Genomic DNA, 18,835 nt, shown 5'->3' on the forward strand with positions numbered 1-18,835 from the left:
AGCTGGCTGTTTCCCCCCAATGGCCCCAAATCAGTATTAAAAGTATTGTATAATAAAGTCAAATGAGGTGTCAGCTGCAGGCTTTATTTTTGTAGGGAATGATAAACTCTTCTTAAATTAGTTGCTTAATGCAGTGTTTCTCAACCAGTGTGCCTCCAGATGTTTTGGGACTGCAACTCCCATCATCCCTAGCTAGCAAGACCAGTGGTCAGGAATGATGGGAGTTGTAGTCCCAAAACATCTGGAGGCACACTGGTTGAGAAACACTGGCTTAATGGACGGCCATCTGTCATGGATGCTTTAGCTGAGATTCCTGCGCAGCAGGGGGTTGGACTAGAGGACCCTTGGGGTCCCTTCCAACTCTACAATTCTATGGTTCTAATTGTCTCCAAGTCAGAAATATCCAAAGACAATTTCACTAGCTCAGGGCTAAAACCTCTGCTCAGAGCAGGACATGGATGTTCAATGGCTCGGCTCCTGCCAGAAATAGGTCAATTGATAGTTAATCCTGGTCTTCCCACGGGCGACTTTGATCTGAAGAAGACCCAGAAGTAGTGCTCCAAAGTCCTAAGAATTATAAACATCTCTTCGAGCTGGCAAAGACAAGCTCTCTTTGATTTGTAGGCTGTTTTCATAGAAATCACTTACCTCATCGTCAATTAAACACATGGGCTTTTAGCCAAAGGTGTTGAGTTTCTCTTGAATAATCAAAGTTGCTTTTGAGCCGGTCTAATTTCAAGACTGTCTGTTTAAGAGAAACAGGTGCCGGTAATTTCTGTTTAATTGCTCACAGGTGTGGGCTCTACTCCATGTATATAAGGCTCTGTTGGAAAGCATTTTGTGTGGTAGTTGTGTGGGAGTTTTGAAGGGTTGGTATGTGGGTATGTAAAGTTGCTGGGAGAGAGAGCGTTTATCTTTAGTTTAAAGTCTCTTCTGAGTCAGTTTGTTTTTCTGTTAGAGAAAGCCAACCTTTAGTTTTTCTTCTGTCTACTTTAAACAGTATACTGCTAGTCAGGGGTTTCATGCTAGGTTGGTCTTTATAAACTCTTGGTGGTGTATTTTAGCCAAGTCAACTTCTGTTTGCATATTTTGTTTTTCTATAAACTCTGCGTGAAGCGTACTTTGAAGGGCCACTGGGAAACTGGGGTATATGGTTTATGTTAGCACTCTTAATACCCAGTGTTCCCCAATATTATTTCCCGATAAAAGGTTGCCTTCCTCTGAAAGGAGGAGCTTCTTCCAGAGGCAAGAGTCTGGGAGAAGAAGGGAATCTTTGGTTGCAACCTACTTTGTCTCATCGGCCTGCATTATGTATGCATGGCCAAACATCCGTATTACTACACTTCCGGGGTCAGTTGACACACGTCAACCAAACTCGCAATCCTTTCCATAAAACGAGGCAGAATGTTCACACGAATATCCCTATTATGCTGTAATGTGTGGCTTGGCAGGACGCATATCCAGTTCAAGTCTACATGTGTGGCATTGCATACATGTAGACTTGATGACTCACCCCGTGAATAAGATTGTAACTTTAGTGAACATGTAGAAAGACACCATAAGAAAGCCCAGGTGCTGTTTCTCTGCAGTAAAGATGTGATAGACATCAGAATGACTGGAAGCATCTAGATTCCATTGCGCAGTCAGGCGGAGTCCCCCCAAACCCCAGGCAGCCCCCGAGCAGAATAGTGACACAAGACCACGTTTGATGGATTAAAATTGGCCACAACTTTATTAAGAGTTCAGATGTAGGGAGACCTTGGCTCAGGCATTGGGCGTATATCCCTCCCAGCCCCCAGCCAGGGGTGGGGTAATTTTCAAGGTTGTCCAGCATGTGAGGGCGTTGGGCTAACTCTGGAGAACGTATGTTCAAGCAGATAGCCCGCCTCCCTCAATCGCAGCCGCTGGAGGGGGAGGGCAATGACGGCCTATGCGTATGGTCAATGCCTCCCCCTTTCGTCCCATTTACAGGAACCCTGTTATCGCCGCCGCAATGGGGGCGGGGGATCACCGCCCCCTTGCCCCGCCCGTTCAAATCAAATTTTATTAAACGGTCACAGACCAAAACGACTCATACAACTGATCAAAGAAGGATAACACAGGGATAAACAGAGGACAATTTCAATACAAATTAGGCCATGACAACACTGTAAAAGACATAAATAAAACTAAATATTCGCATTCACCTGCGTATTGACATTGGAAAGCTCTTGTTTCCTGCGTCTAATAGCAGCTACGCAGAATTTGGCAACATTGATCGTAATTTCAGGGACCTTATCTTCTACCAAGGCTCTCAAACGTTGGGATTCTGGGTTCATTTTTAAGCTTTTGTAAGGCTGGGGTGATAAAGGTCCAGCGTAGATCCTCGTATAGACTGCAGTGCAGCAATACATGCAAATTTGTTTCCACTTCCGATGAGCCACATGGGCAAACATGTGACTCATACGGTTTACCCTCATATCTACCTAGCAACAGTGCAGAGGGCAACACATTAAATCTGGCCAAGGCAAAAGAATGTCTATACTTGGGTATTTGCAATTTTGCCAGGTAATTTGCGAATGAGAACCCTCTCCCAAAATCTCTTATTGTGGCGTATTTGTCCATCTTGCCCATATGGCACTGCAGCTCCACGTCCCTTATACGTCGGAGCACTTGACTTCTGGCTCTCTCGTATCCTGCCGCCCCGCCCATTTATGTAAATGACTAAAGGATTGCGCCCAAGGCCTGCGTCCGCCACCCGAGACCACAAATTGGGGTCTCACCGCCAAGACTACCTACACCTGAAGGGACACTTCGCCAGCTGCCACCCATTGCAAGAGGGCCTGCTTAATGTCACTCAACCAATAATCGCAACCCGTGGGTGTGAGGTGTACACCGTCATGCCTGAATAGCTCCTTTCTGTATATTTTGATGCTGGGATGCTTCACCACATGACCCCCAAAGCACGTGATTGCTGCGTGCACTGCCCTATTAATCTGCACGTGACTGCGGAAAATGCGCCTCCCCTTTATGTGGGGAGAGGCAGTCATTCTGGGGGGAAATGGCAGAGGATCGTTCTGCTTATTGCAATGCACCTCGAAGCTTTAGCACAGCAGATTGGAGCTACAGTACCAAGGAGAACTGTAACCATAAGGGGTGATGACAGTCTGTCTCTCTACACAAACAAACATACCAAACTGTTCTCTGAATTAGCTCAAAACGTCATTCACCTTGAACACCGATGTCTGTGAAATCATCATACTGTTTCTCCTCTTCTCTGTACTTAGTGGGTTCTTGGGTGGCTGCCATAATTTCTTCTTGCATGTTTCCTCTGGGTGTCGTTGATGGTTGCAAAGCATCGCTGTAAACTATTTCGGGGAAAACAATACTAAAAAAGGGAGTGGAGGGTGGGGGGGGAGAGAGATAACACTTCAGATATGTTGGGCAGAAGATTCATACAAAAGATTCTATTATTCTAAGATATATTGATAGCCTAGATCATTTCCAAATTTTGCTTCCTGCTTCTGCTAAAGCCAATGTAAGCTTCTCTCCCTAATTCTAGAGGAGAGGAAGAGATTTTTTGGGGTGTGTACCTGTCAGTCCTCCTTATTAGCTGCTGGTAAGTGTCTCCTCGATCCAGGGTTTCACATTCTTCCTGCAGGCCTGCAGGAGGGTAAGGATTCACTTCACCTGAGGGAAAAGAAAAGAAAAGGGTAAGGAAAGCAACAAAGTAAGCACAGAGTTCTCTGGGTAAATCGAAACTGAAAACATGGACTGCCATAGAACATGGTGTTAGGAACTTTCAGATTTATAATCTCTGGACATTTGGGACACCCTCCATAAATCTGTTGAGATAATACTACTACAGTGGTGCCTCGCTTAACGAATGCCCTGCTTAACGAAATTTCCGCTTAATGAAAGGTTTTTTCTAGCGGAGGTTGCCTCACTAGACGAATGCATTTTACGAAAAATTCATCTAGCGAATGCACTGAAATTCAATTAATGCGTTCCTATGGGCAAAAAAAAATAAAAATTCAATGCATTCCTATGGGATTCGCTAGACGAATTTTTCGTTATAAGAAAAGACCTGTGGAACGAATTAAATTTGTCTAGCGATCCACCACTGTACTACTACTACTACTACTACTACTACTAATAATATAATATTTATACTAAATCCTGCCTAACCGTGGTTGAGAGCCACAGCTCCTTTATTGCTCCAAAGCAACAGCAGTTAAGATTTAGGAATGATGCACCCAGGAAACATAGACGGATGCCATTGCCTAGGCCTCCTTTAACATGTGTGAATGTTTTGATTGTTTTTCTAATAGGGACAACATCCCGAAAAACACTCAAGTGCAAACTTCACAGCCTCTCCCGAAGAAGCTTGATGGACGTCCATTTCATGCCAAGCTTCTTCTGCACTGAAACAATTCAAATCCTGCCCCAAGAAAAATTACGTGCCGGGATCAAATTGGTGTATTGCTTAAGAGTGCAACCCTGGACATACTTACTCACTTCCGAGTGAATCTTGTCGTGTTCAATGGGGCTTATTCCCCTGTAAGTGGGTGAACAGCTGCAATTTTCTACCCACTCACCTGGATGCAATCCCCATTGAGATCTACAAGTGAGTATAGGCATTTAGAGTATGTGATGGCACTGTTAGAGCAGCGTTTCTCAACCGCTGTTCCGCGGCACACTAGTGTGCCGCGACGTGCGGCGACGAGAAGGGTGATTTGCATTGTCACGTGCCTGGCGGCCGCCAATAAACAACACTGACCCGCCGGAAAGCAATATTTCTCCTCCTCTTTCCCAAAGCTCATTGCAAACAAGCCTGGCGGCCGCCAATACACATCACTGACCCGCCGGAAAGCAATATTTGGCAAGTGTTTCTTACAGTCATAATTATAATATAGGGCGGCACAGAGTTAATTTTTTAAACTTTTTTAATGGTGGTGTGACTCGTGATTTTTTTCACGGAACAAGTGTGCCGTGGCCGAAAAAAGGTTGAGAAACACTGTGTTAGAGTATAATCTATCCTATAAATCAGGGATCAGCAAACTTTTTCAGCAGGGGGCCGGTCCACTGTGCTTCAGACCTTGTGGGGAGCCGGACTATATTTTGAAGAGAGAGAGAGAAAAAGAACGAATTCCTATGCCCCACAAATAACCCAGAGATGCATTTTAAATAAAAGCACACATTCTACTCATGTAAAAACACGCTGGTTATAGGACCATCCGTGGGCCGGATTTAGAAGGCGATTGGGCCAGATCCGGCCCCCGGGCCTTAGTTTGCCTACCCATGCTATCAATGGACCGGGGCAAATTTATGTATGAAGCAACAGGCCACCTAGAATGGCAGATAAACAGCCCCTAGCACAGCATCACTCAGTAGCAAAAGGAAGCACACCAAACTGCGTAGCACTTACGTTTTAAAAGATTTAAGAAGGCTCGACTAAATTGCAGAGCATATGGCAATTCAGGTTTACCAGTCCTGCCCAGTGCCAATAGGTGCTGCTCTACTGGAGCACTGGAGAGTGCTGTCATCTCCATATCGTCAACTCTACTTCCAAGAGCTAAGGTGAGCATGGTGAATCCTTGGCACTTGGCTTCTAGTGACATTCTTCTCAGTTTCTCCCTGTCCCAGGAGCTTGTCTGACTCCCAAGTATTGTAAAGATGACCCTGTGCTTTCTCGGGTTGGGGGCTTCCAAAAATACGTTGCTGATGGTCCAATCTAGAGCATGTCCCACTGCAGATGGACCTTCCAGCTGGCGGACGGATTCTTCGATGTGCATCTTCATCAGGTTCTTGTTGTCATAGGAGACCAACTCAAACTCTTCCTTCACTGGCCTTGAGAACCCGCCGAGTGTGAAATTTTGTGGAGCCTGCTGCACCAGTGCCACCCTCGCCCCTCCGTCTGACTCCATGGGCAGGGAAGCAACAACGAAAGAATCCAACATGTTGCTCACAAAGGTCTTCATGGTCTCAAAGTCCTCGCTCCCCACGTTCCGAGAGCTGTCAAGGATGTATGTGATGTCCATGTTGATTAGAACGGGAGGGGAGTCTGTCACCCGGCATTCTGGAGCGGGGTTACACTTATCTGTGGAAGAAGCATTAGGCAGCAAGGAATTGCATGGAGCAACAGAGGAGATGTGTTTAGATACTGCTCAAATTTTGCTTTGCTTCTCTCTTAAAGCAAATTCTAAACAATTATTTCTGAAATGCTTGCTATTTGAGACAGAACAGCCCTACGCATATTTATACTCTCTCTCTCTCTCTCTCTCTCTCTATATATATACAGTGGAACCTCGGTTTATGAACACCTCGGTTTATGAATTTTCAGTTAATGAACGCCGCGGACCCATCTGGAACGGATTAATTCATTTTCCATTACTTTCAATGGGAAAGTTCGCTTCAGTTTATGAACGCTTCAGTTTATGAACAGACTTCCGGAACCAATTACACCCATGCTTCAGTTTATGAACGCTTCAGTTTAAGTACTCCGCGGACCCGTCTGGAACGGATTAATCCACTTTCCATTACTTTCAATGGGAAAGTTTGCTTCAGTTTATGAACGCTTACTCCGCGGACCGTCTGGAACGGATTAATTCACTTTCCATTACTTTCAATGGGAAAGTTCGCTTCAGTTTATGAACGCTTCAGTTTATGAACAGACTTCCGGAACCAATTGTGTTCATAAACTGAGGTACCACTGTATATGAGAGAGACTATATTTTATGGTCTATATATTCCAAGTTATATATAATCCAAGCTAATGGAGAGCATGCTCCTTACTTGAAATATATTTTATTTATTTACACCACAGTTTATTTACACCATCTGGTATGCAGGCTGAGACCCTACCTGCCCGCGGACTGTCTCGCCAGAGTGGTGCATGCTCTAGTTATCTCTCGCTTAGACTACTGCAATGTGCTCTACGTGGGGCTACCTTTGAAGGTGACCCAGAAACTACAGTTAATCCAGAATGCGGCAGCTAGACTGGTGACTGGGAGCAGCCGCCGAAACCACATAACACCGGTCTTGAAGAACCTGCATTGGCTCCCAGTACGTTTCCGAGCACAATTCAAGGTGTTGGTGCTGACCTTTAAAGCCCTAAGCGGCCTCGGTCCTGTATACCTGAAGGAGCGTCTCCACCTCCATCGCTCTGCGGACCCCGCTCTGAGGTCCAGTGCCCAGGGCCTTCTGACGGTTCCCTCACTGCGAGAAGCCAAGTTACAGGGAACCAGGCAGAGGGCCTTCCCGGTAGTGGCACCCACCCTGTGGAACCCCCTTCAACCAGATGTCAAAAAGAAAAATAACTACCAGACTGAAGGCAGCCCTGTTTAGGGAAGCTTTTAATCTTTAAGAAATTAGTGTATTCTAATAGTTCTGTTGCAAGCCGCCCAGAGTAGGTGAGGAAACCCAGCCAGATGGGCGGGGTATAAATAATAAATTATATTATTATTATTATTATTATTATTATTATTATATTTAGGCCTCACTTAGAGATGGGGCAATGCACTTTTTGTTGCTTAATGATTTGGTTCTAATTATTCCATTGTTTATGGCTGTTAGCATGGTGAGAATGCAAATAGACACCATCAAGATTTAAAACACTAAAAAACCAACAAACAAGAATGCTAAAATCATAAGCCAGAATAACAATGGAAAATTAGGCAAAAAACCCCCCACAGATGTCTTCAAATGCTTACCCAAAAAATGCACTTTCTCCATATGTTTTAAAACTACCGCTGCAATGTTTAGTCAATTAACCTGTTAGATTAAACAACTGGCAAAGCATGCATTCTAATCCCAAAGGGATCCTGACCTGAAATAATCAGCAATGTTTTACAATTACAGTATTATTAATAGGCATACTTCTAAAAACAACATGTAAAGAGTGTATGCTATATGAGAGACGATGGAAAAGGTGTCTTCTAAGATTATACTTGCGGTCACAATATGCATTAATCATCCAGACGCAAAATATGCTTCTTCTTGCAACAGTAATGGCAAAGTTACACCCTTTCCTCCTTTATGTACAAATTAAATGATAAGTGGTGATCATTTATGGTAACATCCTTAGGGCTTGCCCAGGTGGATGTAATTTTGGCCTGTGAGTGAAATATGGGGGCATTTGATTCGTGTAGACTGGAAATTTATGGAGAAAGGTATCAACTAGTGAGGGGGGCAGCTATCACACTCCCAGTTGCATACCTGCCAAGTTGCTGTCAGAGAAATAAGGGACCGGGCTGGAAATAGCAGACCGGAAGTAGCGCTGCCGCCATTTTGGAACTGGGCGGAGCATGCTCAGAAGTGACTTTTGATGCTGCTTTGCCCAGTTCCAAAATGGCCGTCGCGCCAGAAGTCGCACTGCAGCCTTTGGAACTGGGCAGAGCAGCATCAAAAGACGCTTCTGAGCATGCTCTGCCCAGTTCCAAAATGGCCACCACGCCAGAATAAACTGTGGGAAAACAATAAAATCCATTTTTCAGCTAGGAACAGCTGGAAAAACGGGGATTTCCCAGGGAAAATGGGAGACTTGGCAGCTATGCAGTTGGGCTCTACTGTGATTATGTTATTACCTACACAATCCTATAAATGCTTACTGAGAAGTCCCACTGAGTTCAATGGGCCTCTCTCTCCCTTGCAAGAGGGTAGAAGCTTTTAGCCTCAAGGTCTTTGCTGGCATCTTGACCTGAGAATTGCCACAGCAGCTTTTCCGCTGAGAATAATTAAACAACATTTAGAATACTTGTTATCCGCAAACTCACCCAACTTCTAAACGAATAATTTTGAGTTCTGAAATTAAGAAGACCTGTCAGAACGGATTATTCTACGTACACTAATTTAAGAACAAACAAAATGAATGGCCTTACCAAAACAGAGAGCACAACGCGAGACGGTGTTCAAGTTCTCATCCTCCTTGGTTTCCCAAACAAATAACTGAAATCGCTGAGTATCATCTGCCTAAATAAATGCAATAATTTATTATATATATATATATATATATATATATATATATATATATATATACATACATACAAAAGGAAATGCATGGAAAATGTAGGGTAGAATCCATTGGCTCCCTTCCATTCATAGAAGGGTTTTTCTTCCAATAGATGCTTCCACAAATGGAAGGAGGAAGCTGATTTTCACCCATTCTTCCTCTTCCTATCTCCACCCATTGATAATCAGCTCCAGAAGGTTGAGGGACCCTTCAGAACAGTATGGAAGGTAGGATGAGAGGCTGGGCAGGTTTGAGGTCAACCAGAATTGACAACCTTCCTCTCATCAATTAGCAGATGATCAGATGTCTCTGTTCATCACCAGGTATGACCTGTGGTTTTCATAAACAGCGCTTTCTCAGTGTTGGCACCCTGGTTGTGGAACTTCCTTTCTAGTTAAGTTCATTTGTCCTCTACATTGATAATTTTCAGATTCCAAGACATATTTATTCACCTAATCTTGGGGACATAAAATATGTCCTGGGAGCCAGAGGCATATACAGAGGTACCTCGGTTTATGAACACAATTGGTTCCGGAAGTCTGTTCATAAACTGAAGCGTTCATAAACTGAAGCGAACTTTCCCATTGAAAGCAATGGAAAGTGAATTAATCCGTTCCAGATGGGTCCGCGGCGTTCGTAAACCGAAAATTCGTAAACCGAGGTGTTCATAAACCGAGGTTCCACTGTATGGTGAACTGTCTGTGTTAAATTAGGTTTCTTATTGTAGATATGTAGTTTTTAGACATTTTACTTTGAATTTTCACGATGTTTGTATTGTAATCCAGTTGGGATCCTATGAGAGAAAGGGCAACATAGAAATAACAAAAACTACTACTACTACATTGCTGTCGGAGGATAAGAAAACCATATTTTTGCAGAGAATAACTTGAAGGTAAATTAAGGACTCATCATGTATTGCTCACACTGACAAAATGGAAGAGAGAGACCTCAACGTGTTTAACTTGTCTTTCCATATCCTACTCCAACAATCGTACTCCCTTCAGAATTGGCTGGACATCTTTTAGGTGGTTTTGCTATTTCAAATCTGAATTATTATTTGCTCGCTGCTCTTTCTCGAGTTTACAGCTTGCAAAACTGAGAAGGAGATTAAAAAGTTGGCAACCAATCAGAGGAAAATCTGAGGCTCTGTAGAAGTCGTTAAATTGTTGGAATGGGAGTCAAGTATGTGCTTTCACTCTCATGAATACATGCTACAGCAATTAAAAGAAATAGACAATACCGGAATAAACTATAGCTATATTCTGCCAGCCCTAACTTCCACAGGGGTTACGACTCAGGTTCTGTTTACAAACAGTGCTATGTGGACTGAGGTGGAAGAAAGCCAAATCAGATACTGGAAGGACAGATTTCTAGGAGTGAAGGTGCAGAGTGAGCTAATGGAAGTATAAATGCAATGTGTCCATAGAGATTAATTATGCTTTCATCATTATATGACTATGTTGAATCCATTCATGCTGCCCAGATTTTGCTTCAGTGTGCTGTTTCTCTGGTGCAAACACAAATATTCAGTTGGCAATGAATTAAGCTCTAAGTCCTGCAAATTACCATTCACTCCAAAATCTGTAGATGAATTTCCGCATGTCACAAACCAAGATTACAAGCACTTAGAAACATAGAGCTGTGGATTTGGAAGAGACCCCCGAGAGTCGTCTTGCCCACAGCCCGTCCCTGGGTGGGCTCGAACCACCAACTTTCTGGTCAACAGCCAGATGCACCAACCCATTGCGCCACCTCTGAGGTCCACTTGTCTGAACACATTCCTGCTGTTTGGTTATTCTGATGGTGTCTAAAGCAACGTTTTTCTTAAGAGATATCAAAGAGCCTCTTGATCCACCCTCGAAAGCTGTTCTACATTTTCCCAGAACAATTATGTAAAGGTAAAGAGACCCCTGACCGTTAGGTCCAGTCACGAACGACTCTGGGGTTGCGGCGCTCATCTCGCGTTATTGGCCGAGGGAGCCAGCGTACAGCTTCCAGGTCATGTGGTCAGCATGACAAAGCCGCTTCTGGAGAACCAGAGCAGTGCATGGAAACGCCGTTTACCTTCCCGCCGGAGCGGTACCTATTTATCTACTTGCACTTTGACGTACTTTCGAACTGCTGGGTTGGCAGGAGCAGGGACCGAGCAATGGGAGCTCACCCCGTCACGGGGATTCGAACCGCTGACCTTCTGATCAGCAAGCCCTAGGCTCTGTGGTTTAACCCACAGTGCCACCCACATCCTGTAGGACACTTCAAAATCTTGCTATATGTTTCTTAGGGAGCAAGCAACACAGAAACTAGAGCTGAAACTGAAATTCAAAATTTAACCAATGTCCGATTTCACAGTTTGGATTTGTCACTGAAATCAGACCCGCCAAATGTTGACATTCTGATTCAGAATTAAGATTTGAATTCCGCCAGTCTGATTTCCACCTGCTAGTCAATAAGATGTTTGGTTAAAAAAAAAAGTGCAAAATTTACTAAATGCTGTTGCAAATTAGCTGTCAGGTTCTCCTGCAACTGTTGTGACTGAATCCTGGTCTTTACAAACAGCAGATGTGATCAGGTATCTGCTTCCGGGATGCTTGTAGAGTGTGCATTTAGATACTCCCATTTAAATGCTTCTTGGGTGCTTTAAAACAAAAACAAAAACCCACCCCTGCAAGTAGAAAGCTAGATATTAAGCAGATGTTTTCTAGCCCGGCCTTCTCCCTGACATGCTTGCTCTCAGTACAGGGATGTTTTATAGTTCAGAAGAACCACCAAACAGGAGCTTATTTAAGTAGCAAGACCCATTCACTCAGTATGCATTTGCTGACTGGTCATTAATGGTTATCATAATGCCAAAGGAGTTTCCGATTGCAGCCTGCTTACCGAAAAGGCTTGTCTCACATTAGGCACTTCCCTGAGAGCAATGACCACAGGTGTAATATCTAGGGCGCTGAATTCCAATACGGCTGTATTGATGGAGGTGGCATCCTGCGAAGGTCCAGCGGCGAGAAATACCGCAACGTTCCTCATGAGGGCACCTTGACGATGGCGCTTAAAGGCATTCCTGGCCACAAACCTCATGGCCCTTCCAATATTCCGCCTGCCGGAGGACTTCTCCAGTGGAATTCTCTGAATTGCCTCCATCAGAAGCTCCTGCCTCTGGAAGTCGGAGAACCGGACGAGGTACTTCGTATTGGTGTTATAGGACAGAACCGACACCCGTGCGCCAGTTGGGCAATTGCCGCTGCTAATCTCGATACCCTTCAGCAAAGACGTCATGATGTCTTTCATCCTGTCAAAGGATTCCGGGGTGACATCTCCAGACATATCAAGGGCAAACGCTACTTCAGTTGGGTATACTGGACACTTGTTCATACCTTGCAATGGTGGAGGTGAAGAAAAAGGTCAGAGGATTTTCAGGGGGGAAAGATACCTTTTCCTATATGTCCAAACAGAATTTGTTCGAAGCTACTTACCTATACAGCAAGCTGGATGGGATGAAAGAAAGTTGGTTTAATGTCACTTAGTGTCTCTTGGTTTTGTTCATTAACATATAGCATATCCAATAACAACCCTCAAAAACACACGGACAGAACTTGTGTTGAGTAGGGTGGTGACTTTTTCATTTTTTCTCTCAAAAATTATTTCCTGTAGCACAAATGGATGAACTTTTGCCTATTAATGACTGAAATGAGGTATATTCCATTGAAATATTTAAAAAGGTTACGCACAAACCGTTTTTAATTTTTTTGTATGCCGTTTTACCATTTCATAAAATTGATGCTTTTGAATGATGGTGCTGGAGGAGACTCTTGAGAGTCCCATGGACTGCAAGAAGATCAAACCTATCCATTCTGAAGGAAATCAGCCCTGACTGCTCACTGGAAGGACAGATCGTGAAGCTGAGGCTCCAATACTTTGGCCACTTCATGAGAAGAGAAGAATCCCTGGAAAAGACCCTGATGTTGGGAAAGATTGAGGGCACTAGGAGAAGGGGACAACAGAGGATGAGATGGCTGGACAGGGTTCTCAAAGCTACCAACATGAGTCTGACCAAACTGCGGGAGGCACTGGAAGACAGGAGTGCCTGGTGTGCTCTGGTCCATAGGGTCACGAAGAGTCGGAAATGACTAAACAGCTAAACAACAACAACAACAACAACAAAATTGTATTAACAATTCTGTATATATTTCATATCAAGTTTGGACACAACACCACATTCCACAATGGGGAATGTTCTTAGCAACATAGGGTATACAAATGTCACACCTGCGCAAGGTAAAAGCCCCTTTTGGGGACCTCAAAACTCAGCCAGCAGACCCTGCTGGTCATGCTGGGAAAAGAACCTACAGGAGAGGTAGCAAAACATCGTCCTCTTGCGGCGTCTATACTGCTACTGCAGCTAAAAAAAGCTTCCTTGTGTGTTTGATGACCCTATATAATGTTGTGACTCTAAAGCTTGGGTTCAATTTTATATCTGCTTACAGTCACTTCAAAAATGGTAAAAAAAAACTGATAAATAATTTTTTTAAAATCATTTTGTGCATGAGGTTTTTTTAATCAAATCTCTTTGAAAGTAACATTTTATCTAATCTTTAATGAAAGCTCATCAAATTATGATACAGGGAAATGAGGTTGTAAAAAAGTCATCACCCTAGTGTTGAGTCTTTTGCTAGTTGCGACATTCAATGAAAAATTCGCTTTTGGCTTCAGATAAAGCAACGTAGCGGGAGCAGAAATAATGCAGCCACAGCATGTCTTATTTAAGCCGGGGGATTGTGAGTTCAGATTTTAGCCCAGCCATGAAATCGTTGGCTTGGTTTTCACATAACACTAAGCCATGTTTTCTTTATGAGTTCGCCACAAGTTGTCCCTTAGATGATCAGTTAAATCCTGGCTTGTTTCTCTAAACTATGATTTGTTTCCCAGCAGCTCTTGCCTCGTGCCTTTGTAGGTTGATAAGCATATGGGGTGGGGGGTGGCCAAGCAACCATGGTTAAGGAAAGGTACAGGGTTCACACATATTGCCAAACCATAGTTAACACAAGCAACTATGGCTTCCGATTATGGTTTGTTGGCCGTAAACAAACCATAGTTAAGCCACTGGAGAGGGTTTGGAAAATCAGCCAAAACATGCTTTAACATATCATGGCTCATTGTTGTGTGAACGAGGCCGCTGAGTAGCTACGAAAATTGGTATTTTTAGGCTTATTTATAAAATAATACCTCACTATAGCCATTGTGAGGATTAAAGACCATCTGCAAACTGAAGATTTCAGGAGAACATGACCAATTTGAGACAGGTCCTAACTGGAATGCTACTAGTAAATAAAGTCAATTTAGATGCAAAAATTATAATGCGTGTATTTGTAAAGGTTTCATAATTTACCGTTCTCCGTTTTTGTATATTGGGACAGTTTCTACGCAAAAATGGCAGGTGTATGTTCAAAGGACTGATAAAATTAGAATAAGAGAGAGAGAGAGAGCTTTAAACTTTGGGGTGATATTGTAAAAGATAGGTCAACACATTCCAGTGCTGTGTTACTGCTGTTCTCCATTTATAATCCTAACCAAGAATGGCCAGATGCAAAAGAGAGACAGGGTTCTTCCACCTTTAACAGTAGCATTCATAGGGTTGCCAGACTCAATAGAGGACAGGACTTCTGTGCCTTTAATTGCCCTGCTCTCTTTTGAGTCTGGAAGCCTTAAAGAGAAACCAGCAGACCCTTAGCTTGGAAATTAAACAAAGGATCTGCTGGTTTCTCTTTAAGGTTTCCAGACTCAAAAGAGAGCAGGGCAATTAAAGGCACAGAAGTCCTGTCCTCTATTGAGTCTGGCAACCCTAAGCATTCATGAAAAATTTAAACCTGCTGAGATACCTCTTACACACAACTATTAAAGGTGCAGGAGTCCTGTCTTCTTTTGGACACCACAGCTTTTGAGAGTAAGCTCCTTTGACAGGAAAGGGGTCCACTTCTGAAGAAATCCCCCCAATCAAACCTATTTAGTACACACAACCTGCATCAAATTACAACTATCAGATTGGCAAGGCCCTCTGCTAGTCTTTAGTACTAAGAGAAGGTCATTACTTACGGCAGTTTCCTCTGGTGAAGTTAACAAGTTCACAAGGCTGTAGATAAGGGGGGGAACCAATGAGATCTAATAATAATAATAATAATAATAATAATAATAATAATAATAATAATAATAATTTATTATTTGTACCCTGCCCATCTGGCTGAGTCTCCCCAGCCACTCTGGGCGGCTCCCAATTGAATATTAAAACAATACAGCATTAAATATTAAAAACTTCCCTAAACAGTGGCAGACATTAGTTGGAACTGTACCAGTTTCCATGTTTCAGTCCAGATTTCCCACTTCTCTCATCCAATGCCTGCTTCACTGATCATTTGTTGCCCTTTCCTTTAGCAAGGAAGATGTCTTTTAAAAATAGGATAGCTGCTTATTGCTGTTGGAAGGGTGTTCCACAGGGTGGGTGCCACTACCAAGAAGGTCCTCTGTCTGGTTCCCTGTAACCTCACTTCTCACAATGAGGGAACCGCCAGAAGGCCCTCAGAGCTGGACCTCAGTGTCCAGGCTGAACGATGGGGGTGGAGACACTCCTTCAGGTATACAGGACCAAGGCCGTTTAGGGCTTTAATGGTCAACGCCAACACTTTGAATTGTGCTTGGAAACGTACTGGGAGCCAATGTAGGTCTTTCAGGACTGGTATTATATCAACGGTGCAATCCTAGGCATGCCTAAATCACAGCGAGTTCAATGGAACTTAGTCCCAGGTGAGTATGCATAAGGCCCATTCTAAAATACAGCTCTCATTTTTAACAGCCACAACAAATTTTATTTTCTGCCCATGAAATGTCAATTGCCATGTGGGCTTCGGAAGGCAGCATACAACAATCCTAAAACAGCAGGCAATAAATAAATAAAATGCAATTAAATTAACCTGATACAATAAATAACCAGCAGGCTGTAAAAAAAAATGAAGCTCGACAGTGGCAGACATTAGTTGGAACTGTATCAATTTCCATGTTTCAGTCCAGATTTCCCACTTCTCCCATCCAATGCCTGCTTCACTGATCATTTGTTGCCATTTCCTTTAGCAAGGAAGAATTTTGAAGCTCGGCAGTTAAGAACACAATTCTATGTGTATTTTCATTTACTAGTTGATAAGTTTCTGATGCATCAGAAGTGAGGAAGTAGCTTATCGCATACCGTCATTGCTCGTTCGCCTTTTTGTCCTTTATGACCCTGAAAAAGTAGGTACAGTATACATTTAGGAAATCAAATTACCCTCTTCCCCCTTTGCTGTATACACTCGTACATAAATACATACGCACATGCTGATGAACACACCCTGATATGGTGTGTGTGAGAGGGGGGGGGGGAGTTTAATATATTTTCCCAGTCTGCATCAGTCGGTAGAGCAGGAGACTCTTAAAACTCGTAGTCATGGGTTCAAGTCCCACGTTGGGTAAAAAAGTTCCTGCACTGCATAAACTAGATGATCCTCATTTTCCCTTCCAACTCTACACTTCTACAATTCTATAATTTTATATAATGCTAAGCCAAACCACAAACAAACAAACATGGGGGTTCTCAAGCAGAAGATTGCAGCTGTTTTTCTCTGCTTAGTCTTGCGCCCAAAGTAGGGATGGGTGAATATGTTGATTTCAGTTTCTCATTTTCCCAATCTTAAATTGTGTTCTCCACATTTTCAAATCAGTTTACAATTACTATTTTTTTTTAAAGTCTTCATGAAGATTCATCAGTATTTTTGTGTGATTTCTCCTAATATTTTGCTTAGTATACACATCTTTACATGCAATTTCCCTTTAGTATAATGCATTTCTGTATGTTATTTTCACTAATATATGCCTTTATGGCATATATGAGGATGGCGCCTATACGAGTATAAGTGCCTCGGATGGGTGCAAAACGGAGCCACAACCCCCAGGGTGCACGTTTTCCCTTGGGGAGGCACCACTGTGGGTGGGGAGGGCGCAGCACTCTGCATGTGCTCAGAGGCGTGCTGCTGTGTTGGTGGGCCTCCGAGAGCTTCGAGCAGCCGCCTTCCTCCTCCTGCTGCTGCGAAGTTGAAGCTTCACATTAATTGTTCAAAAGCATGCCAAATGCAAGCTTTTACCTTTCAATAGAAAGTGGTTTGTATCATTGAAAGCTCTGTTATTGTGTTTTTCTTTTAAGACAAAAGATGTTAATGTACAAGTTGTTTTTTCCAAACGAAAACCTCAGTATTCAGGTTAAATTGCCGTGTTGGCACTTTGCGACAAATAAGCGGGTTTTGGGTTGCAGTTCGGGCACTAAGTCTCTAAAAGGTTCGCCATCACTGAGATAGGTCAATTTGCCTTTTAAGATGCAAACTAAATCGATTTTCTCCATCCCTTGGTGGAAACCCAATTCTTGGCTTATCTGGCTTCAGCCAAGGTTCATTCTACAGTTTACCTCTTACGGTTTGTCTGGGGGTGAGACAATGAGCTCAGGTTTGGACATAATACAAAGTTAAACTGTGACTTAGCTCACCAGCTAAGAGAAGTAGAGAAGGAGAAAAGCTCTCTCTGGGAATCCATGTTTCCTAAGTCATGTTTTGGCTTAGCGTTACATGCAAACCGGGCCATATTCCTAACCAATCATGATTCTCGAACGGGACAGCATGTAATGCTTCCTTCAGCTTAAAGGTAAAGGTAAAGGGACCCCTGACCATTAGGTCCAGTCGTGACCGACTCTGGGGTTGCGCGCTCATCTCGCATTATTGGCCGAGGGAGCCGGCGTATAGCTTCCAGGTCATGTGGCCAGCATGACAAAGCCGCTTCTGGCAAACCAGAGCAGCACATGGAAACGCCGTTTACCTTCCCGCTGTAGCGGTTCCTATTTATCTACTTGCATTTTGACGTGCTTTCGAACTGCTAGGTTGGCAGGAGCTGGGACCAAGCAACGGGAGCTCACCCCGTCACAGGGATTCGAACTGCCGACCTTCTGATCAGCAAGCCCTAGGCTCAGTGGTTTAACCACAGCGCCACCTGGCCCTTCAGCTTGCAATGCTGGTATTCCTTCATGGAGCACAGATGCAGGCAATACTTAGTATATTTTCCCACACATCCTAATTCTTTGGAGTACAATGCCTTACCCCTCGGGTAGAATAATGCAGTCCCTGGGAGAGAATGTTCAGTTCAGAATAAATTGATTTCTGTGTATATCCACAGTTTGCTATTGCTATCAAGATTCTAGATTGAACTCAAAATCCTTCTTGCCCCCACCCCAGATTCTTTCACACATATATGGAGCAACTTTGAAAAGGAAAGCATAATTTGAATTCAACCCAAACTACTTCTATACTGTGCTGTTGATTTTGCAGGTGAAACTAATAGCCGTATTTTTGTTTGTATCCGGAAAATGTAATCTGATAATGTAGTTTCAGCTATATTTGGTTTCATAGTTCAATATTAATCTGTATTTCTTTTACCATTCTTCCAGGTTCTCCCCAGCGTCCTGGATCACCAACTGCTCCTGGTGTTCCACCACGGCCCTTTAAAAATGCAAAGCCCCCATTAAAATAACAAAACTTTTTTCAGGCTTCATAAGCGAAAACAAAAGGTTTGGAGGTTTTTTCGGGTTGGCGGGAAATTCCAGTTTTTGAAAGTTTCATTTTTGAGGTCCCTTCCAAAGTCTTGGAGAATTTCAGCTCCCTTGAAATGAAATTTCAGGTACCAGTGAAATGCCTCCCCCCCCCCCCGGTTCTCTGCCTGTGAATAAAGTAAGGCAGCTGTGGATTAAATATTATTTCACATTATTTTAATATTGCTAAAGATAGCAAA

At 43.3% G+C, this 18,835-nt stretch overlaps 1 protein-coding gene across 6 annotated transcripts in view; it reads right to left on the minus strand.

The window, feature by feature from the left end:
- LOC118091883 (collagen alpha-4(VI) chain) overlaps positions 1 to 18,835 on the minus strand; it is a 95,474-nt gene that overhangs the window by 4,262 nt on the left and 72,377 nt on the right. For 2 of the 6 annotated variants that reach the window (XM_088653469.1, XM_088653468.1), the window contains 9 exons: positions 18,484 to 18,546; positions 16,218 to 16,253; positions 15,077 to 15,113; positions 12,460 to 12,471; positions 11,867 to 12,360; positions 8,859 to 8,949; positions 5,408 to 6,079; positions 3,573 to 3,669; positions 3,210 to 3,367 (listed from right to left, as the gene is read on the minus strand). In XM_088653469.1, the coding sequence (XP_088509595.1) occupies positions 3,210 to 3,367; positions 3,573 to 3,669; positions 5,408 to 6,079; positions 8,859 to 8,949; positions 11,867 to 12,360; positions 12,460 to 12,471; positions 15,077 to 15,113; positions 16,218 to 16,253; positions 18,484 to 18,546 (1,660 nt within the window). Of the gene's footprint in view, positions 1 to 3,209; positions 3,368 to 3,572; positions 3,670 to 5,407; positions 6,080 to 8,858; positions 8,950 to 11,866; positions 12,361 to 12,459; positions 12,472 to 14,856; positions 15,143 to 16,217; positions 16,254 to 18,483; positions 18,547 to 18,835 lie in introns of those variants that run through there. The other 4 variants (XM_088653470.1, XM_088653472.1, XM_088653473.1 and 1 more) reach the window with 4 other exon arrangements.

Source organism: Zootoca vivipara, chromosome 11 (assembly GCF_965207765.1).
Source record: "Zootoca vivipara chromosome 11, rZooViv2.hap1.1, whole genome shotgun sequence".
NCBI classification, from domain to species: domain Eukaryota; kingdom Metazoa; phylum Chordata; class Lepidosauria; order Squamata; family Lacertidae; genus Zootoca; species Zootoca vivipara.